General features: G+C 32.8%; 3 protein-coding genes across 3 annotated transcripts; 2 read left to right on the forward strand and 1 right to left on the reverse strand.

Moving 5' to 3' along the window:
* The first annotated feature begins 494 nt into the window (after window positions 1–494).
* LOC149388012 (transcription factor ABORTED MICROSPORES-like) lies at window positions 495–6276 on the forward strand. The gene is made up of 9 exons (XM_089622324.1): window positions 495–546; window positions 2655–2760; window positions 2847–3047; window positions 3158–3236; window positions 3320–3388; window positions 3473–4000; window positions 4766–5041; window positions 5140–5316; window positions 6109–6276. Exons 1-9 carry the CDS (start codon window positions 495–497, stop codon window positions 6274–6276), a joined length of 1656 nt encoding a protein of 551 aa, XP_089478450.1.
* A 1462-nt stretch (window positions 6277–7738) lies between these two features.
* On the reverse strand, window positions 7739–10024 carry LOC149388013 (blue copper protein 1a-like). The gene is made up of 3 exons (XM_089622325.1): window positions 10007–10024; window positions 8502–8553; window positions 7739–8118 (listed from the first exon to the last, which is right to left on the reverse strand). Exons 1-3 carry the CDS (start codon window positions 10022–10024, stop codon window positions 7739–7741), a joined length of 450 nt encoding a protein of 149 aa, XP_089478451.1.
* Window positions 10025–13184: 3160 nt separating this feature from the next.
* Window positions 13185–18912, forward strand: LOC149388014 (transcription factor ABORTED MICROSPORES-like). Its single transcript, XM_089622326.1, has 9 exons — window positions 13185–13236; window positions 15349–15454; window positions 15541–15741; window positions 15852–15930; window positions 16014–16082; window positions 16167–16694; window positions 17462–17737; window positions 17836–18012; window positions 18745–18912. Exons 1-9 carry the CDS (start codon window positions 13185–13187, stop codon window positions 18910–18912), a joined length of 1656 nt encoding a protein of 551 aa, XP_089478452.1.
* The last annotated feature ends 1283 nt before the right edge of the window (window positions 18913–20195 follow it).

Genomic DNA, 20195 nt, shown 5'->3' on the forward strand with positions numbered 1-20195 from the left:
ATATTCTATATGGGAATATTTTATTTACTTTGATCAGTTATAAATTAAAAAAATTTATTGGATTTGTTTTATGATTGAAAATCCTACTTTATAAGGATATCAAATAAATTTGTTCTGATTTGTTGTGAATCCTCTTTTTAAAGAACTCTTGTTTTTTTAAATAAAAGATTTTGTGTTCTGAAATAAAATATTTGAATTTTTAAAGGTTTATAAAAGATTCAAAGTCTATATTCATTGTCATAACTAAATACTCTTTCTTAGGTTATAGCCATATTTAAGGTTTTATTTTGTTTATTTCCGGATTTCTTTTTAGAGAAATTAATATTGAAAAATCGGTATTTATGGAAAGTGGGTATTTCAAGAATTTTTATGTCATCAAACTTTTTTAAGCTTAAAAGTGTTTTTCTTAATGGAAAAAGAGTTTAAGGCCCACACTTAAAAGAGTCCGTATCGAAGCGGACTCTGTTGCAGAAGCTGAACTCAAGGCTGTCCAGATGGCCTTGCTCTTGGCTAGATTCCGAAACATCAGGCGTTTGGAGATAGAGGGTGATAACAAAATCGTCATGGACAGCTTGGCGGGATCGAAAGACAGCCCTTTTTAGTCTGTTATTCCTTTGTTTAATTCAACTTTAGAATTAGCAAAAGAGTTTGTTGATGTTAAGTTCTTGTGGTGTAGTAGGACATTAAATGGAGTTGCATAGCCTTTGTAAATGGGTTGTGAATTCTGAAGTTTTTGGGTTTTGTGAGTCAGGGGAGGTTCCGCCCCCTGTGCGGAACGCTTTGACGTTTGATCTTGTTGAATGAATTCCCCCCCCCAGCTCTTCTTACGAATGAGCTAAGAGTTCCTGGGGGTGGTCTGTTTCAAAAAAAAAAAAAAAAGTAATAGGGGATTTTTCACATAAAAAATAAAAATAAAAAAAGAACAATCATCACGTTTAAAAAGAGGTCAATTTATAATTTTGACTACAGAAAAAATAAATAACGGTATTATATATATGTAGTAGTACCATTAGACAATATCATCGTTTATGACTTATTGTTCTAAAAAAATTAATTTTGTTATATGTTGGTTAGCTAGCAAGGTTATTTGCACGTATGATAATTATTAAATCAGCGTTTGCCTTTTCACGTGCAGAAAAATCACTAACAATACGGATCCATGTATAACATATAGATGTATAAGGAATGTACACATATGTTGCAAGATTGTTGTTTAATATTTGATTATACTAAAAATAGTGCTTTGGAACAGATATAGTTTTTTTTTTTTTTTTTTTTTTTTCCAAAGAAAGTGTATCGTCAATTAATTAACTAGACTAATAACAGACTATACTATACCTAACTAAAAGAAGAGACTTTAATGTGTATATTGTTTCCCAAATGCGAAACAAAGCTTGAGAGAGTAGTTGGAAAATGAAACAAAATATTAAGCCAAAATGTACATTAAAAAACTTCAGCGAAAGCAAAGGTAGTTAGGGTTTTGTAGGCAATAAGTTGGGTCATGCAGATATCACCCTCTCATCATTACCAACTAAAAATATTTTTTTTTTATTTTCTTATGTATATATTTATTTCTCTCTCTTATCTTCTCGTCTCTCAAGTATACTCTCTAACAGAAAAAGTAAAAGGAGGAGAATAAAGTTTTGTTACATAAAAGGAAATTTATTCTCAAAAGGGGGAAATTTTTTCAATTTAGGATGAATAACGTAGCACCATTTCAGACTTGTTCATAAGCATAAAATCAAAGAGTTAGATTTAGGAAAAACGTGACATGCGACATATATAAAGTAGTTGGAAAAACTTAATACCAATTCGTCTATATATAGTCGGGGTTAAAGTTATAAATTTCAAGCCTTGAATATAATATATATGTTTCCTTCTGTGAACTTTTCTTACGCGGTTTTTTTTTTTTTTTTTTTTTTTTCCGTTTCGGGTTCAAGAGTTCGAGAGTAGTTGAGACATGAAATATATAAAATTAATCCCCAAGCGAGTGAAAAACTTAAAGGTTGTTAAAGTATAACGCCACACTTTTAGGTCATGCAATATGGTCCTGCTATCACTTTCTGATTTTAATTATTTTTTAAATGATAATTTGTATACCCTTGAATACTTAATTGACAAAGGATAGAGGGTGTTATTTATATTTAATTCGTTAATAAAATCAGTCTTTCATGCCATGCTTATAGTTCACCTACCAATATCATATGGCAATTTAAGAGGTTAATGTATATTATGATTTCTTTTTAATTTGTTTGTTTCTCTATTTTCTGATTTTCGCTATGTACTTTTGGTTTTGAAAGTGGGGTCTACAATACATAGAGTGATTCGAAGATTTATCATTCTTGTATGTACACACAAACACACACCGTAGGCACATATATATATATTATATATACATACATACACATATATATATATGTATATACATACGCATATATATACTCATTTACATATATATATATGGAGGTCTTCCTTTGTATTTTCTGCTGCCTATATATTCTGCTTGTTATTCCAACCTGCCTATGCTTTTATTACTTGCTTCCTTCAACCAAAAGAGGTAGCAAAGTTTTTCATTACCAAAAAAAAAAAAAAATGCGTATATAATTAGGGTTAGCTAGTGGTAGATAATATTCTCATTGATTTATTTATTGCAGGTGATATGTACATGCTTATGCAAAACATGATGGAAAGTCTTAGACCTCTCGTGGGATCAAAAGGGTGGGACTTTTGTGTCCTATGGAAATTAAGTGAAGACCAAAGGTTATATATAAATCAATCAAGTAGAGAAATATATATGATTAAAATGTTATATTTGTGACATTATTGATGGCGTCTTATTGTTACAGATTTGTTGAGTGGATGAATTGTTGTTGTGGTGGGGCTGAAACCTCACAAGAAGCGAATAATAACAATAATTGTGGAGATGAAGAACTTCTTTTCCCAGTTTCGCCACTCATTCCATGCAGAGACACCATGTTTCAACACCCAAGAACCAACTCTTGTGACCTTCTTTTCCAATTGCCAACTTCCATGCCTTTGGACTCTGGGTATGTATTTACTATAAATTCATTTCACTTATTAAGTACCATTATTAGCATGCAGATAATGATTTTGTATCATAACTTGACTTTTTCTTTTTTCCTCTCCAAATGAACAGAATTTATGCACAGACGTTGATATCAAACCAGCCCAGTTGGCTAAACTCTTCTAGTGTCACAGGCTCCCATTTTCTTGAGGTTACTTCTATCTAGTAAATAATTAATTATAACGATATTTATTGTAGATAAAGGAATTTACTAACTTAATAGTAATATTGCAGGAATGTAGTGGGACCAGGGTTTTGATTCCAATGGCAGGAGGGTTGGTTGAGCTTTTCGTTAACAAGCAAGTATGTTCACAGTCAGTCACACACATTCGTGAATATGAATTACATGTTTCAAACTAATTAATACATATTTATTTTATTTCACAGATACCAGAAGACCCAAACGTGATTGATTTCGTAACGTCGCAATGCAACATATCACCGCCACTACTCGATCATCATCAAAACGACGCAACGACGGCAAGCTTCATCATCGACATGAACGATCAAATAATCCAATCGTCGAGAGCGTTCGTCATGAACGACGAGTCGGACAAAATAGTGGACCCCACAACAGAGACAGCGACAGCAGAGAAGCCACCGGTGTCGCCGGCGACGGCGTTCGAGGGGCTGAACCTGTCGCCGTACGACATCCCAGTGCAGTTCGGGGCGAGAAACGAGGCGTCGTTTTTGGAGGCGGAGGACAAGGGAGCGAAGAGAGGGCAAGAACGGTCGAACTCGATGTCGGATTGCAGCGACGAGGAAGACAACGAAGGGAATAAGCAGCACGGAAGCAGAAAGTCGTCGTCGGGGAAAGGGCCGCAGAGCAAAAACCTTGTCGCTGAAAGGAAGCGCAGAAAGAAGCTCAACGAGAGGCTCTACACTCTTAGGTCTTTAGTTCCGAATATTTCCAAGGTAATTAAACCAACTTCATCTCATTGTTTTTATCACTATTTTCACTATATATGTACTTGCCATTAACATAGAAAATAATTACTCCTAAATATTTTATAAAACTCGGATTTAGAAATTTACTTGTTTTATGACTATTTTCACTAAATGTTAAAAAAAATAGCTCGATTTTTATTTATTCGTTGTTGAGGGCTTTGAAAAAATAATCTGAAAATCATAAATCAGACCAAAATGATTGTTACTAATCTAGTCCCCCCTTTTTTTTTTAATCTTAAATTCGTTCTTAATAAACAGTCCAGTTCATATTGCTATATTGAAACTGATGTATAGGTCGGATTGCGGACTTGTTCCGAGACTTCATTTTGTCAATAATTTTTTGTTTAACTTTAGTGCATTTGAACTTAATATTTGGTGCTGAATATATCGAGTTTGAGTTAAATATATTAATTTTCAGCATGTTTTTTTTTTCATCACAACTAATGATAATTTATTTAATTTAGATGTTTTTTAGTTAAACTATTAAAATAAAAATTATCGTGTCTTAAACGGTTAAAGCTAGAACAAACGGTCAAAATGGATTTATTGCTCCATAATTTTGTTTTCTTATTGGGGTGGTCTCAATTTATCCAAACCATTTAAAACGATCCGGTCGTCCCATTTGATACCACATAGATGTGCTCATATTTCGTAACTTAAAGAATCTTAATTGTTATTTAAACTTGGATCATCCGTACACATTGTTTATATTTTTTTTTTGTTGACGAATAGTTGGATAGGGCTTCGATTCTTCGTGACGCAATAGAGTACGTGAAGGACTTGAAAAGACAAGAAAAAGAGCTTCAAGATGAGCTCGAGGAACTTTCCGTGATCGACGGAGCAAACGGAAAAAGAAACAATCCCAAGTCTGAGATTTTGAATTTTGGGGCCGATTCCGAGTCCCCTAACATTTATTCCTTTGAAGCATCGGGTAACAATGAGATAACCGCATCGAAACAAAACCTCGACTCTGATACCACTGCGAATGACAAGGCGCCACAAATGGAGGTAGAGTTTGGTAGTAAATAAATATATAAATTCTAAAGGCAATACTCAATTATGTTTACTAAATACTTTTTTGTTTATTTAATATGATTTATATATAGCCCCAAGTTGAAGTGGCTCAAATAGATGGGAATGAGTTCTATGTGAAGGTGTTTTGTGAGCACAAGCCCGGGAGATTCGTGAGGCTATTGGAGGCTCTGAACTCTTTGGGACTAGAAGTCACTAATGCCAATGTCACCACCTTCAGAAACCTTGTGTCTAACGTTCTCAAAGTCGAGGTATGTTCCTTTGGTTAACTCTTATTTCTTGTGAAACAAGTTATTATTATTATTATTGCTTTGGTTTTTAATTTGTCAAGTTATGAGTTTTGACGTAGACATGGTAGTTTATAATTAGATATCTTGTTTTAAGCCGTGTTTGAGTTTTTGTGTGAGAGAGAGAGAGAGAGAGAGAGAGAGAGAGAGAGAGAGAGATGATTCTCTTTTATTATTAATATGACATTTGTAGTTATTTGGTAGAGGGTAAAAAGAAAAAGGGTGAAGGTTTTGGAGGTATTGTGAAATTATCGGACTCAGCATTTTTAATTCTTCCAATTTTAAAAGAAAAAATATTGTTTTGTGCAAATATACTTCTAAATAATTCATAGATCTATCATTTTTCTCTCATCTATATCAAACACAACTAAAAAATATTTAATCATTTCTTTTCTTTTTTATTCCTTTCTCTTTCTTTTACAAGAAGCCATCCATTCACGTAACATTTTAGTGGTCATAATGACTTAACTTCTGTACTATGGTTTCATTAAATAAGTAATAATACTTATTAGAAAAAAGCGAGTGACCAGATTGATATGTAACTTAGTTTGCTATTGATAGCAAAGTAATCAAATAACCTTCAAAATCTTTAAAATAGTCTTATTTTTACCTATCATCAGTGAAATCATAAAACGTGGTTATTTGCTTTTTTTTTTTTTTTTGTAAAATGTAACAACTAGTTATCAATATCTTACTTATTATAATGGGATATGAAATCAATTTCATTTGTTTTTATTCTTGTTTCTTGGGTGGCAGAAGAAGGATAGTAAAATGGTAGTCCAAGCTGATAACTTGAGGGATATCTTGTTGGAGTTCACAAGGAATCCATCAAGAGGATTGTGTGACATGTCTAAACCCCCTGAAAATGGAAATGGAAGTCTCCTTGACTATCAACAACACCTTCATCACCAACAAACCTACTGATTATTTATTTATTTATAATTTCACATCATTGATGTTTCTCTCTAATTATTCAGTACACCTTAACTAATATCTGTTGACAATCATTATTCTATTAGTTTGTTTTCGGTCTTAATTTTCTTTAATTAGTTATTGATATGTATATGCTGGTAAGACGTCATTTTAGGCTTTACTGGTGCGAAATGACTTACTAGCCTTCTTTCTGAGAAGAAATTACACATATACCTCTAACTTTCAAATATTCGATAAATATCTTATTTTTAAATTTAAGATGATATTGCCTTATTTTAAATGAAATGTAAACGGAAAATTAAATGAAACTATAACATTGAGAAAAAAAAAAGTCATATAAAACTAGGCTTTTGATTGGTAGGGATGATAGAAAATTGAATGGATGGAGTAACAAGGAGGGAAGAGAAAGAAAAAGAAAATTGTGAATTATAAATTTTTAAAAAGTTGATTGGTATAATGTGATGAAAGATTAGAATCCATTCATTTGTTTGTTTGGTATAAACTAAAATAGAGAGGAATGGTTGATATTTTGTGTACTTAAATTACTAAATTGCTATTATTTTTGCAATAATAATTATAGTATTAAATTATATATATGTAATTGCCATTATTTTGTATTATTTACTTTCATTTTTTTGTTTCCGTCTTTCTCGATCTTTCTAAATTGAGAGAGATAGTTTTTTTGTGGGTGCCACGGAAAGCTAACCATGCTCAATCCTTTCATTTTGTTTTCCCTCCTCTCTACCAAACAACACAATAAATTTATTTTCATAGTAAAATCCCTTCATATTAATCAATCCTTCCACTTTCCAAATAAGAATGAGAAGTGATCTATTGTTAGCTTATGTAATTTGCACTCTCTTTCAGATGACAAATGAGACAGTTAAGGTTACGGATCTAGAGAGAGCGGCATCGGTGGGGGCATAAGGTTAATTTAAGTATAATCAATTTATCATTTTATTATCTTTAAAATTATATATGAAAAAATTATGTAGGCGATTAACAGTTTCATTAAACTACAATTTGATGTGTATATATATATATATATATGTGTGTGTGTCATGATCACACGCGTTACCGTGTCATATATAATTCAATTTCGCCATCTGATTTAAAAAAAATAATAAATTTAATATCACCATAGCATATATTTATATATATATATATATATATGTCATGATCACACGCATTACCGTGTCATATATAATTCAATTTCGCCATCTGATTTAAAAAAAAAATAATAATAAAAATATCACCATAGCATTCTACAGCCAATCTAGTGTGTTACAAAAAATTCTTATGGTCATAAAAGTATTTTACATCTTCTTGATAGCCATTTAACACAAACCAATGTACTGCTCTTTTTTTCCCTATCCACCAACGGATATAGCTACCAATAGTTAAAAATAGACCGACAGTTAAAAAAAATTCACTTTAAACCATTATATTTTCTTTACAGCGGTAGTGAAATTTGAGCAAACAGAAAAGCGAAAAAGGTTACAAACAAAACCCAATTTCCCAAGCCTTTGCTCAACAAGCAATCACTGGAGTTCCGGGCCACCGTAACCTGTGGTGGTGCGCCAGATGGCGAACCGTTCGGTACAATATCTTCCGTGGAATTACGAGATCGCCCCACTTCGATCCCGAACCTCATTCCTCCGAGGCAATGACTAACGATGCCGCATATGAACCAATATTTCCTCGCCTCAGTCAACTCGATTCTGTCGTTCCCGGTCGTGTGCATCGACAAAACTACCCCGCTCGAGTCGCACGATCTGTACGTGCTTTCGCCTACCTCGAACACGTTGTGTTGCCCTTCAACATACTTGAAAACTATACACACACCCCAAAAAATAAAATAAAAAACTTTGTAACACATGATTTTGCTATGTCTAAATGGATTTTCAAGTGTGAAAAAGGATTATACCTAGAACATCACCAACAGTGAAATTCTAGCTTTGTGACCAAGATAGATAATATCCCTGGCTGTCCCATTCATCTTCATCGCCAACAACAAACTCTTCAGATCTTACACACTTCACAAGCAAAGTTGTGTAGATTACTATGGTTAATGATAAGAAACTTAAGGTGTTGAGGGGATTTCTTTCTCTCATGACTTTCTTTTGATATATCTTGGAGGTTTTGTGGCGAGACCTTAATTTGATTTTGAAGTGATTGTGAAAAAAGCGATGGCTTATATATAAAAGGTACACTACTTGATTGTGGTTGATTGTTTCCTATGACTTGTTCCTGCAACTTGATGAAAGCCTGCAAAATTGTTTAGTAATAATGATAAGATTAATATACAAATAATTTAGATCAGAAAATTGCGTGTTGTACTTGTACCAAAATTGAAGAAAGAAAGAAAGAAGAACTGGGTCTCGCCCAAAAAAGAAAGAAATTGAGATCTAGTGAAAAACAATTTGATACTACCTATATTATTTTAATATTCGTTGGATCATTCTGGTCCAGTTACACACTTTTGTTCTTGTTTTTTTTTTTTTTTTTTTTTTTTTTTTTTAATTTTAGTTTTACTTTCTGTTTTGTTTTTGTTTGTTTAAAAAAAAATATATATATTGTGAATGAAGTGTAAGTTACCATTGTTTTTTTTTTTTTTTTTTTTGACAATTTCAAAGGCAATATGAATATAGCGTTTCTTTCTTGAAATGTTCAATAAAACTGCGCAAGTTTATCGTAAAGATTCGTTTAAATTCTTTTGAATTTGTTTTCAAATTCATATAGTACATTTGGCACATTCACTATTTTATTCTTCGTTATTCATTTAATTGAAAGATTTTTTTTTTCTTCTGATGAAGTGTAAAAATTATATATCTTTATTGTTTACAAATTACGACTCGGTTATAAATTCTACTATACATAACGTGTGTGGAAAAGAATTAGTCATTTCCAAAACGCACTTTTTATATAAGAAATTACCCACTTGAAATTGACCCGTCACAATACATAAGAAAATGAAAAGAAAAAAACGATACAAAATTAAATGATAATGATGGGACTTCCTAACATTATACATGTGGCTCAATCCCCACTGCAGCATTTCAAAAAAAAAATGATGGGACTTCCTAACATTATACATGTGGCTCTTAATGGCATGAAGCAGAAAGCAATTATAATAGAGTTATGCTATTTGGCACAACTCACGAGTGGGAACGATCCGCTCGTGAGTTGACACGTGGCAGTTAGTGGCCACGTGTCAACTCAGGGGTGGATCGTTCTCACTCGTGAGTTATGCCAAAAATCGTTTCCCATTATAATAACCTCAATTGGGTCGGGGCATCCGTTGACTGCCTAGCCCGACCTTCTTATTAATGATTTTAAGCTGGTATGGCCCGGCTTGAAAAACAATAAGGCCGAATTAAGCTTGTTTAAGGGAATTACATGGGCTTGAGCCCTCACACCCTGAAAAAAAGTCAAGCCTATCTCAACCATTTTAGAATAGACTATAAAATATTCATTTTTAAAATAAAATATTCTTTTTTAAAATAAAATATATACTTATACATAAAAACAATTCTTCTTCTTTTATTTTTTTTGTAAGAATAATTTTTATTTATAAAACATGTTTTTAGACTTTGATTTAAGTTTATTATTGATGATATAATTTTTAAGATTAAACAAAATATATTGTAAGGATTGAAAGTGAATATTACGCTTTGAGCTTTTTTTTTAGATTTTTTAAAGTTCGGGCTCAAGCCCGTACCTCATCCCCAAAGGCCATAGTCGTAGTCCAAAGTTAGGTTTTATATCACTCTTCGGGATCAACCGCCCATAAAAGAGTATGGGCCATGCTTGAGTCTTGGCCTCCACTTGCCTTGAGAAAGAGCACGAGCCATGTTCATCCTCATGCTTGAGCTTTTTTTTTATATAAATTTTTTCAAGATCGGACTCAAGCCCGAACATCATCCCCAAGAACCATAGTCTTAGTCCCAAGTTAGGTCTTATGTCACTCATCGGGCTCAACCGCCTATAAAAGAGCACGGGCCATGCTTGAGTCTAAGCCTCCACTTGGCTTAAGAAAGAGCACGGGCCATGCTCATCCATAGGCTTGAGCTTTTTATACAAATTTTTAAAGCTCGGACTCAAGCCCGAACATCATCACCAAGAACCATAGTCTTAGTCCCAAGTTGGGCCTTATGTTACTCCTCGATCCCAACCCCCCATAAAAGAGCATGGGCCATGCTTCAATCTGGGCCTCCACTTGGCTTGAGAAAGAGTACGGGCCATGCTCATCCCCATGCCTGAGTTTTTATTGAATAAATTTTTTAAAGCTCGGACTCAAACCCGAACCTCATCCCCAAGAACCATAGTCTTAGTCCCAAGTTGGGCCTTATTATTGGGAAGTCACATGTTGGTATCAAACACAAACAATCGGTCCAATACCGATTGTTGAGAAGTCACAAGTTGGTATCAAACATGAACAATAACTCTGATACCAATTGTTGGGAAGTTACAAATTGGTATTAAACACGAAAAATTGTTCTGATACCGATTGATGGGAATATAGGTTTGGTATCGGACACGAACGATCGCTCTGATGCCATTTGATGGGTAAATTACTTCCCTGACGTTAATTACCATTCCCATGTATTGAACACGAACAATCGTTTCAGTATTTCTTATAGGGTAATCAATCTCTTAACCTTTGGAATATGGTTACTAGTGTTGAATAGAAGAAGATGCGGACAATCGCTAATATTCAACGTAAACAATAATTACTAGGATACTCAAAATTATTCAACAACATATCAAATATTTAGACAAGCGTAATCAAGATAAACCATAAGACCATTTAATTATACATACATTTCGGCTCAGTTATAGATCTTCCACGCTCCTAGCTTTGGATCTCCTTGCTTTTGGAATTCTTCTGCGGCTCCTTGCTCTTTGGGTCTTTGAATCTCCAAGATTTCGGACTCCTCGGCGACTCATGTCTCTTTGGATATTTCGGTTCATCAATTGCTCGTTTATTGATCGAAACTAGAGTCTTTTAAGATATGTAATCTCCGGAAGAACAGAGACCAAGGTGTGGGTCAACTCTTTTCTCACTTATTATTCCAGCGAGGTGTCAGAATAATTATTTCTTTCTTTGGGAAGTGGTATGTACGAATTTTCCAACTTTGGGAGAGAGAAAAAAAACATCCAAACCAAAGGGAGAGGGGTTGCTGAATTTGTAGTGTGGAATAAGGCTTAGTTGGGCGATTTTTGCACTACCCAACCCCTTATTTATAGCTTTCCAGCTTACCATAGAATATGCAATTTCCTGATTTACTTTTATCTTATTCAAATTAGTGTGAGATGATTATTTTATAAATAGAACAAATAAAATATACTATAGATAGTTTAATAAATAAAATCACTTTAGAATATATTAATCACGTAACTGGATCTAAAATCACATATGTGGAACACAAGTGAAATGTTGATCACTTGGGGAAAGCATTGTACACATTTGATATGTGTATCATTTAAGCACCGTTACGACACACTAATCAAGGTCGCTATAATGATCATAGTGAGATCTGGTCTAAATTCTGAAGTGATCACGGACTTCTAGGTTGTATTACTGAGTTCTTTGACTCATTCGGTAATGCCTACTTGTAGATGCCTAAATACGTATGTCTCGGGAATTCAAATATGATCCGAGCGGAAAATGATTCACAAATACGAATCCAGCATTCTTGAAAGAAGGTCAATGTTCACTCATCTAAGAGTTGATTCCGTAACCAATTGACTACGCGCATTTTCGTAGTAAGTACATATAAAAAAAAATCTTTTGTTGGAGAAGTAACGATACTTAGGGCTCATATATATCGAGAAATGTATAAGCATAAATATATGTAACTGAACTCCTCTTATGGTATTGTTTTTATTCTGGTTGCCTTATATTAGATCTGTTGTTGTTGAATGATTTTAAGTATCCTGATAATTATTGTTTACACTAAAGATTAGCGATCGTTCGCATTTTCTTCTATTCCGCAATTCTAAACATATTGTAGGGTTAAGATATTGGTACCCAATAAGAAGTATTGAAACGATCGTATGAGAACCGTAATTAACTCCTAGTGGAAGTAATTTACCCAACAATCGGTATTGGAGCGATTGTTTGTATCTAATACCATAACTTGTACTTCACCAACAGTTGGTATTAGAGCGATTGTTTGTATTTAATATCAACGTGTTTTTCCATCAATTGGTATTAGAGCTAGAGTTAGATTCTCCCAATTTACCATTTGACTCAAGAATCATGATTTTCGATTTACAACCTTTATCAAAATATAAGAGATATGTTTGATCATTCAAAGCTAAAATTATTCAAGAACATGTTCGTAATTATCAAAATAAAGTTAGATTCATTGGTTCGATGAAATATGGACTATGTTCATAATATTCTATATGGGAATATTTTATTTACTTTGATCAGTTATAAATTAAAAAAATTTATTGGATTTGTTTTATGATTGAAAATCCTACTTTATAAGGATATCAAATAAATTTGTTCTGATTTGTTGTGAATCCTCTTTTTAAAGAACTCTTGTTTTTTTAAATAAAAGATTTTGTGTTCTGAAATAAAATATTTGAATTTTTAAAGGTTTATAAAAGATTCAAAGTCTATATTCATTGTCATAACTAAATACTCTTTCTTAGGTTATAGCCATATTTACGGTTTTATTTTGTTTATTTCCGGATTTCTTTTTAGAGAAATTAATATTGAAAAATCGGTATTTATGGAAAGTGGGTATTTCAAGAATTTTTATGTCATCAAACTTTTTTAAGCTTAAAAGTGTTTTTCTTAATGGAAAAAGAGTTTAAGGCCCACACTTAAAAGAGTCCGTATCGAAGCGGACTCTGTTGCAGAAGCTGAACTCAAGGCTGTCCAGATGGCCTTGCTCTTGGCTAGATTCCGAAACATCAGGCGTTTGGAGATAGAGGGTGATAACAAAATCGTCATGGACAGCTTGGCGGGATCGAAAGACAGCCCTTTTTAGTCTGTTATTCCTTTGTTTAATTCAACTTTAGAATTAGCAAAAGAGTTTGTTGATGTTAAGTTCTTGTGGTGTAGTAGGACATTAAATGGAGTTGCATAGCCTTTGTAAATGGGTTGTGAATTCTGAAGTTTTTGGGTTTTGTGAGTCAGGGGAGGTTCCGCCCCCTGTGCGGAACGCTTTGACGTTTGATCTTGTTGAATGAATTCCCCCCCCAGCTCTTCTTACGAATGAGCTAAGAGTTCCTGGGGGTGGTCTGTTTCAAAAAAAAAAAAAAAAAGTAATAGGGGATTTTTCACATAAAAAATAAAAATAAAAAAAGAACAATCATCACGTTTAAAAAGAGGTCAATTTATAATTTTGACTACAGAAAAAATAAATAACGGTATTATATATATGTAGTAGTACCATTAGACAATATCATCGTTTATGACTTATTGTTCTAAAAAAATTAATTTTGTTATATGTTGGTTAGCTAGCAAGGTTATTTGCACGTATGATAATTATTAAATCAGCGTTTGCCTTTTCACGTGCAGAAAAATCACTAACAATACGGATCCATGTATAACATATAGATGTATAAGGAATGTACACATATGTTGCAAGATTGTTGTTTAATATTTGATTATACTAAAAATAGTGCTTTGGAACAGATATAGTTTTTTTTTTTTTTTTTTTTTTTTCCAAAGAAAGTGTATCGTCAATTAATTAACTAGACTAATAACAGACTATACTATACCTAACTAAAAGAAGAGACTTTAATGTGTATATTGTTTCCCAAATGCGAAACAAAGCTTGAGAGAGTAGTTGGAAAATGAAACAAAATATTAAGCCAAAATGTACATTAAAAAACTTCAGCGAAAGCAAAGGTAGTTAGGGTTTTGTAGGCAATAAGTTGGGTCATGCAGATATCACCCTCTCATCATTACCAACTAAAAATATTTTTTTTTTATTTTCTTATGTATATATTTATTTCTCTCTCTTATCTTCTCGTCTCTCAAGTATACTCTCTAACAGAAAAAGTAAAAGGAGGAGAATAAAGTTTTGTTACATAAAAGGAAATTTATTCTCAAAAGGGGGAAATTTTTTCAATTTAGGATGAATAACGTAGCACCATTTCAGACTTGTTCATAAGCATAAAATCAAAGAGTTAGATTTAGGAAAAACGTGACATGCGACATATATAAAGTAGTTGGAAAAACTTAATACCAATTCGTCTATATATAGTCGGGGTTAAAGTTATAAATTTCAAGCCTTGAATATAATATATATGTTTCCTTCTGTGAACTTTTCTTACGCGGTTTTTTTTTTTTTTTTTTTTTTTTCCGTTTCGGGTTCAAGAGTTCGAGAGTAGTTGAGACATGAAATATATAAAATTAATCCCCAAGCGAGTGAAAAACTTAAAGGTTGTTAAAGTATAACGCCACACTTTTAGGTCATGCAATATGGTCCTGCTATCACTTTCTGATTTTAATTATTTTTTAAATGATAATTTGTATACCCTTGAATACTTAATTGACAAAGGATAGAGGGTGTTATTTATATTTAATTCGTTAATAAAATCAGTCTTTCATGCCATGCTTATAGTTCACCTACCAATATCATATGGCAATTTAAGAGGTTAATGTATATTATGATTTCTTTTTAATTTGTTTGTTTCTCTATTTTCTGATTTTCGCTATGTACTTTTGGTTTTGAAAGTGGGGTCTACAATACATAGAGTGATTCGAAGATTTATCATTCTTGTATGTACACACAAACACACACCGTAGGCACATATATATATATATTATATATACATACATACACATATATATATATATGTATATACATACGCATATATATACTCATTTACATATATATATATGGAGGTCTTCCTTTGTATTTTCTGCTGCCTATATATTCTGCTTGTTATTCCAACCTGCCTATGCTTTTATTACTTGCTTCCTTCAACCAAAAGAGGTAGCAAAGTTTTTCATTACCAAAAAAAAAAAAAAATGCGTATATAATTAGGGTTAGCTAGTGGTAGATAATATTCTCATTGATTTATTTATTGCAGGTGATATGTACATGCTTATGCAAAACATGATGGAAAGTCTTAGACCTCTCGTGGGATCAAAAGGGTGGGACTTTTGTGTCCTATGGAAATTAAGTGAAGACCAAAGGTTATATATAAATCAATCAAGTAGAGAAATATATATGATTAAAATGTTATATTTGTGACATTATTGATGGCGTCTTATTGTTACAGATTTGTTGAGTGGATGAATTGTTGTTGTGGTGGGGCTGAAACCTCACAAGAAGCGAATAATAACAATAATTGTGGAGATGAAGAACTTCTTTTCCCAGTTTCGCCACTCATTCCATGCAGAGACACCATGTTTCAACACCCAAGAACCAACTCTTGTGACCTTCTTTTCCAATTGCCAACTTCCATGCCTTTGGACTCTGGGTATGTATTTACTATAAATTCATTTCACTTATTAAGTACCATTATTAGCATGCAGATAATGATTTTGTATCATAACTTGACTTTTTCTTTTTTCCTCTCCAAATGAACAGAATTTATGCACAGACGTTGATATCAAACCAGCCCAGTTGGCTAAACTCTTCTAGTGTCACAGGCTCCCATTTTCTTGAGGTTACTTCTATCTAGTAAATAATTAATTATAACGATATTTATTGTAGATAAAGGAATTTACTAACTTAATAGTAATATTGCAGGAATGTAGTGGGACCAGGGTTTTGATTCCAATGGCAGGAGGGTTGGTTGAGCTTTTCGTTAACAAGCAAGTATGTTCACAGTCAGTCACACACATTCGTGAATATGAATTACATGTTTCAAACTAATTAATACATATTTATTTTATTTCACAGATACCAGAAGACCCAAACGTGATTGATTTCGTAACGTCGCAATGCAACATATCACCGCCACTACTCGATCATCATCAAAACGACGCAACGACGGCAAGCTTCATCATCGACATGAACGATCAAATAATCCAATCGTCGAGAGCGTTCGTCATGAACGACGAGTCGGACAAAATAGTGGACCCCACAACAGAGACAGCGACAGCAGAGAAGCCACCGGTGTCGCCGGCGACGGCGTTCGAGGGGCTGAACCTGTCGCCGTACGACATCCCAGTGCAGTTCGGGGCGAGAAACGAGGCGTCGTTTTTGGAGGCGGAGGACAAGGGAGCGAAGAGAGGGCAAGAACGGTCGAACTCGATGTCGGATTGCAGCGACGAGGAAGACAACGAAGGGAATAAGCAGCACGGAAGCAGAAAGTCGTCGTCGGGGAAAGGGCCGCAGAGCAAAAACCTTGTCGCTGAAAGGAAGCGCAGAAAGAAGCTCAACGAGAGGCTCTACACTCTTAGGTCTTTAGTTCCGAATATTTCCAAGGTAATTAAACCAACTTCATCTCATTGTTTTTATCACTATTTTCACTATATATGTACTTGCCATTAACATAGAAAATAATTACTCCTAAATATTTTATAAAACTCGGATTTAGAAATTTACTTGTTTTATGACTATTTTCACTAAATGTTAAAAAAAATAGCTCGATTTTTATTTATTCGTTGTTGAGGGCTTTGAAAAAATAATCTGAAAATCATAAATCAGACCAAAATGATTGTTACTAATCTAGTCCCCCCTTTTTTTTTTAATCTTAAATTCGTTCTTAATAAACAGTCCAGTTCATATTGCTATATTGAAACTGATGTATAGGTCGGATTGCGGACTTTTTCCGAGACTTCATTTTGTCAATAATTTTTTGTTTAACTTTAGTGCATTTGAACTTAATATTTGGTGCTGAATATATCGAGTTTGAGTTAAATATATTAATTTTCAGCATGTTTTTTTTTTTCATCACAACTAATGATAATTTATTTAATTTAGATGTTTTTTAGTTAAACTATTAAAATAAAAATTATCGTGTCTTAAACGGTTAAAGCTAGAACAAACGGTCAAAATGGATTTATTGCTCCATAATTTTGTTTTCTTATTGGGGTGGTCTCAATTTATCCAAACCATTTAAAACGATCCGGTCGTCCCATTTGATACCACATAGATGTGCTCATATTTCGTAACTTAAAGAATCTTAATTGTTATTTAAACTTGGATCATCCGTACACATTGTTTATATTTTTTTTTTTGTTGACGAATAGTTGGATAGGGCTTCGATTCTTCGTGACGCAATAGAGTACGTGAAGGACTTGAAAAGACAAGAAAAAGAGCTTCAAGATGAGCTCGAGGAACTTTCCGTGATCGACGGAGCAAACGGAAAAAGAAACAATCCCAAGTCTGAGATTTTGAATTTTGGGGCCGATTCCGAGTCCCCTAACATTTATTCCTTTGAAGCATCGGGTAACAATGAGATAACCGCATCGAAACAAAACCTCGACTCTGATACCACTGCGAATGACAAGGCGCCACAAATGGAGGTAGAGTTTGGTAGTAAATAAATATATAAATTCTAAAGGCAATACTCAATTATGTTTACTAAATACTTTTTTGTTTATTTAATATGATTTATATATAGCCCCAAGTTGAAGTGGCTCAAATAGATGGGAATGAGTTCTATGTGAAGGTGTTTTGTGAGCACAAGCCCGGGAGATTCGTGAGGCTATTGGAGGCTCTGAACTCTTTGGGACTAGAAGTCACTAATGCCAATGTCACCACCTTCAGAAACCTTGTGTCTAACGTTCTCAAAGTCGAGGTATGTTCCTTTGGTTAACTCTTATTTCTTGTGAAACAAGTTATTATTATTATTATTGCTTTGGTTTTTAATTTGTCAAGTTATGAGTTTTGACGTAGACATGGTAGTTTATAATTAGATATCTTGTTTTAAGCTGTGTTTGAGTTTTTGTGTGAGAGAGAGAGAGAGAGAGAGAGAGAGAGAGAGATGATTCTCTTTTATTATTAATATGACATTTGTAGTTATTTGGTAGAGGGTAAAAAGAAAAAGGGTGAAGGTTTTGGAGGTATTGTGAAATTATCGGACTCAGCATTTTTAATTCTTCCAATTTTAAAAGAAAAAATATTGTTTTGTGCAAATATACTTCTAAATAATTCATAGATCTATCATTTTTCTCTCATCTATATCAAACACAACTAAAAAATATTTAATCATTTCTTTTCTTTTTTATTCCTTTCTCCTTCTTCTGTACTATGGTTTCATTAAATAAGTAATAATACTTATTAGAAAAAAGCGAGTGACCAGATTGATATGTAACTTAGTTTGCTATTGATAGCAAAGTAATCAAATAACCTTCAAAATCTTTAAAATAGTCTTATTTTTACCTATCATCAGTGAAATCATAAAACGTGGTTATTTGCTTTTTTTTTTTTTTTTTTGTAAAATGTAACAACTAGTTATCAATATCTTACTTATTATAATGGGATATGAAATCAATTTCATTTGTTTTTATTCTTGTTTCTTGGGTGGCAGAAGAAGGATAGTAAAATGGTAGTCCAAGCTGATAACTTGAGGGATATCTTGTTGGAGTTCACAAGGAATCCATCAAGAGGATTGTGTGACATGTCTAAACCCCCTGAAAATGGAAATGGAAGTCTCCTTGACTATCAACAACACCTTCATCACCAACAAACCTACTGATTATTTATTTATTTATAATTTCACATCCTTGATGTTTCTCTCTAATTATTCAGTACACCTTAACTAATATCTGTTGACAATCATTATTCTATTAGTTTGTTTTCGGTCTTAATTTTCTTTAATTAGTTATTGATATGTATATGCTGGTAAGACGTCATTTTAGGCTTTACTGGTGCGAAATGACTTACTAGCCTTCTTTCTGAGAAGAAATTACACATATACCTCTAACTTTCAAATATTCGATAAATATCTTATTTTTAAATTTAAGATGATATTGCCTTATTTTAAATGAAACTGTAAACGGAAAATTAAATGAAACTATAACATTGAGAAAAAAAAAAGTCATATAAAACTAGGCTTTTGATTGGTAGGGATGATAGAAAATTGAATGGATGGAGTAACAAGGAGGGAAGAGAAAGAAAAAGAAAATTGTGAATTATAAATTTTTAAAAAGTTGATTGGTATAATGTGATGAAAGATTAGAATCCATTCATTTGTTTGTTTGGTATAAACTAAAATAGAGAGGAATGGTTGATATTTTGTGTACTTAAATTACTAAATTGCTATTATTTTTGCAATAATAATTATAGTATTAAATTATATATATGTAATTGCCATTATTTTGTATTATTTACTTTCATTTTTTTGTTTCCGTCTTTCTCGATCTTTCTAAATTGAGAGAGATAGTTTTTTTGTGGGTGCCACGGAAAGCTTCAATCCTTTCATTTTGTTTTCCCTCCTCTCTACCAAACAACACAATAAATTTATTTTCATAGTAAAATCCCTTCATATTAATCAATCCTTCCACTTTCCAAATAAGAATGAGAAGTGATCTATTGTTAGCTTATGTAATTTGCACTCTCTTTCAGATGACAAATGAGACAGTTAAGGTTACGGATCTAGAGAGAGCGGCATCGGTGGGGGCATAAGGTTAATTTAAGTATAATCAATTTATCATTTTATTATCTTTAAAATTATATATGAAAAAATTATGTAGGCGATTAACAGTTTCATTAAACTACAATTTGATGTGTGTATATATATATATATATGTGTGTGTGTCATGATCACACGCGTTACCGTGTCATATATAATTCAATTTCGCCATCTGATTTAAAAAAAATAATAAATTTAATATCACCATAGCATATATTTATATATATATATATATGTCATGATCACACGCATTACCGTGTCATATATAATTCAATTTCGCCATCTGATTTAAAAAAAAAATAATAATAAAAATATCACCATAGCATTCTACAGCCAATCTAGTGTGT

This window comes from Urtica dioica, chromosome 8 (genome assembly GCF_054948205.1).
Source record: "Urtica dioica subsp. dioica isolate 48M chromosome 8, U.dioica_male_clone48M_v1_H2, whole genome shotgun sequence".
In the NCBI taxonomy this organism is placed as follows: domain Eukaryota; kingdom Viridiplantae; phylum Streptophyta; class Magnoliopsida; order Rosales; family Urticaceae; genus Urtica; species Urtica dioica.

Bases quoted from the DNA above. Each gene is read 5' to 3' on its own strand.
- LOC149388012 (XM_089622324.1), top strand. From the start codon at position 495: ATGGCCTTGCTCTTGGCTAGATTCCGAAACATCAGGCGTTTGGAGATA. The intron at 2,761-2,846 runs GTTATATATAAA...TTATTGTTACAG, and splicing joins AAATTAAGTGAAGACCAAAG to ATTTGTTGAGTGGATGAATT. The intron at 4,001-4,765 runs GTAATTAAACCA...GTTGACGAATAG, and splicing joins TAGTTCCGAATATTTCCAAG to TTGGATAGGGCTTCGATTCT.
- LOC149388013 (XM_089622325.1), bottom strand. The intron at 8,119-8,501 runs GTAGTGTACCTT...GTGTGTGTATAG, and splicing joins AAACAATCAACCACAATCAA to TTTTCAAGTATGTTGAAGGG.
- LOC149388014 (XM_089622326.1), top strand. From the start codon at position 13,185: ATGGCCTTGCTCTTGGCTAGATTCCGAAACATCAGGCGTTTGGAGATA. The intron at 15,742-15,851 runs GTATGTATTTAC...CCAAATGAACAG, and splicing joins TCCATGCCTTTGGACTCTGG to AATTTATGCACAGACGTTGA. The intron at 16,695-17,461 runs GTAATTAAACCA...GTTGACGAATAG, and splicing joins TAGTTCCGAATATTTCCAAG to TTGGATAGGGCTTCGATTCT.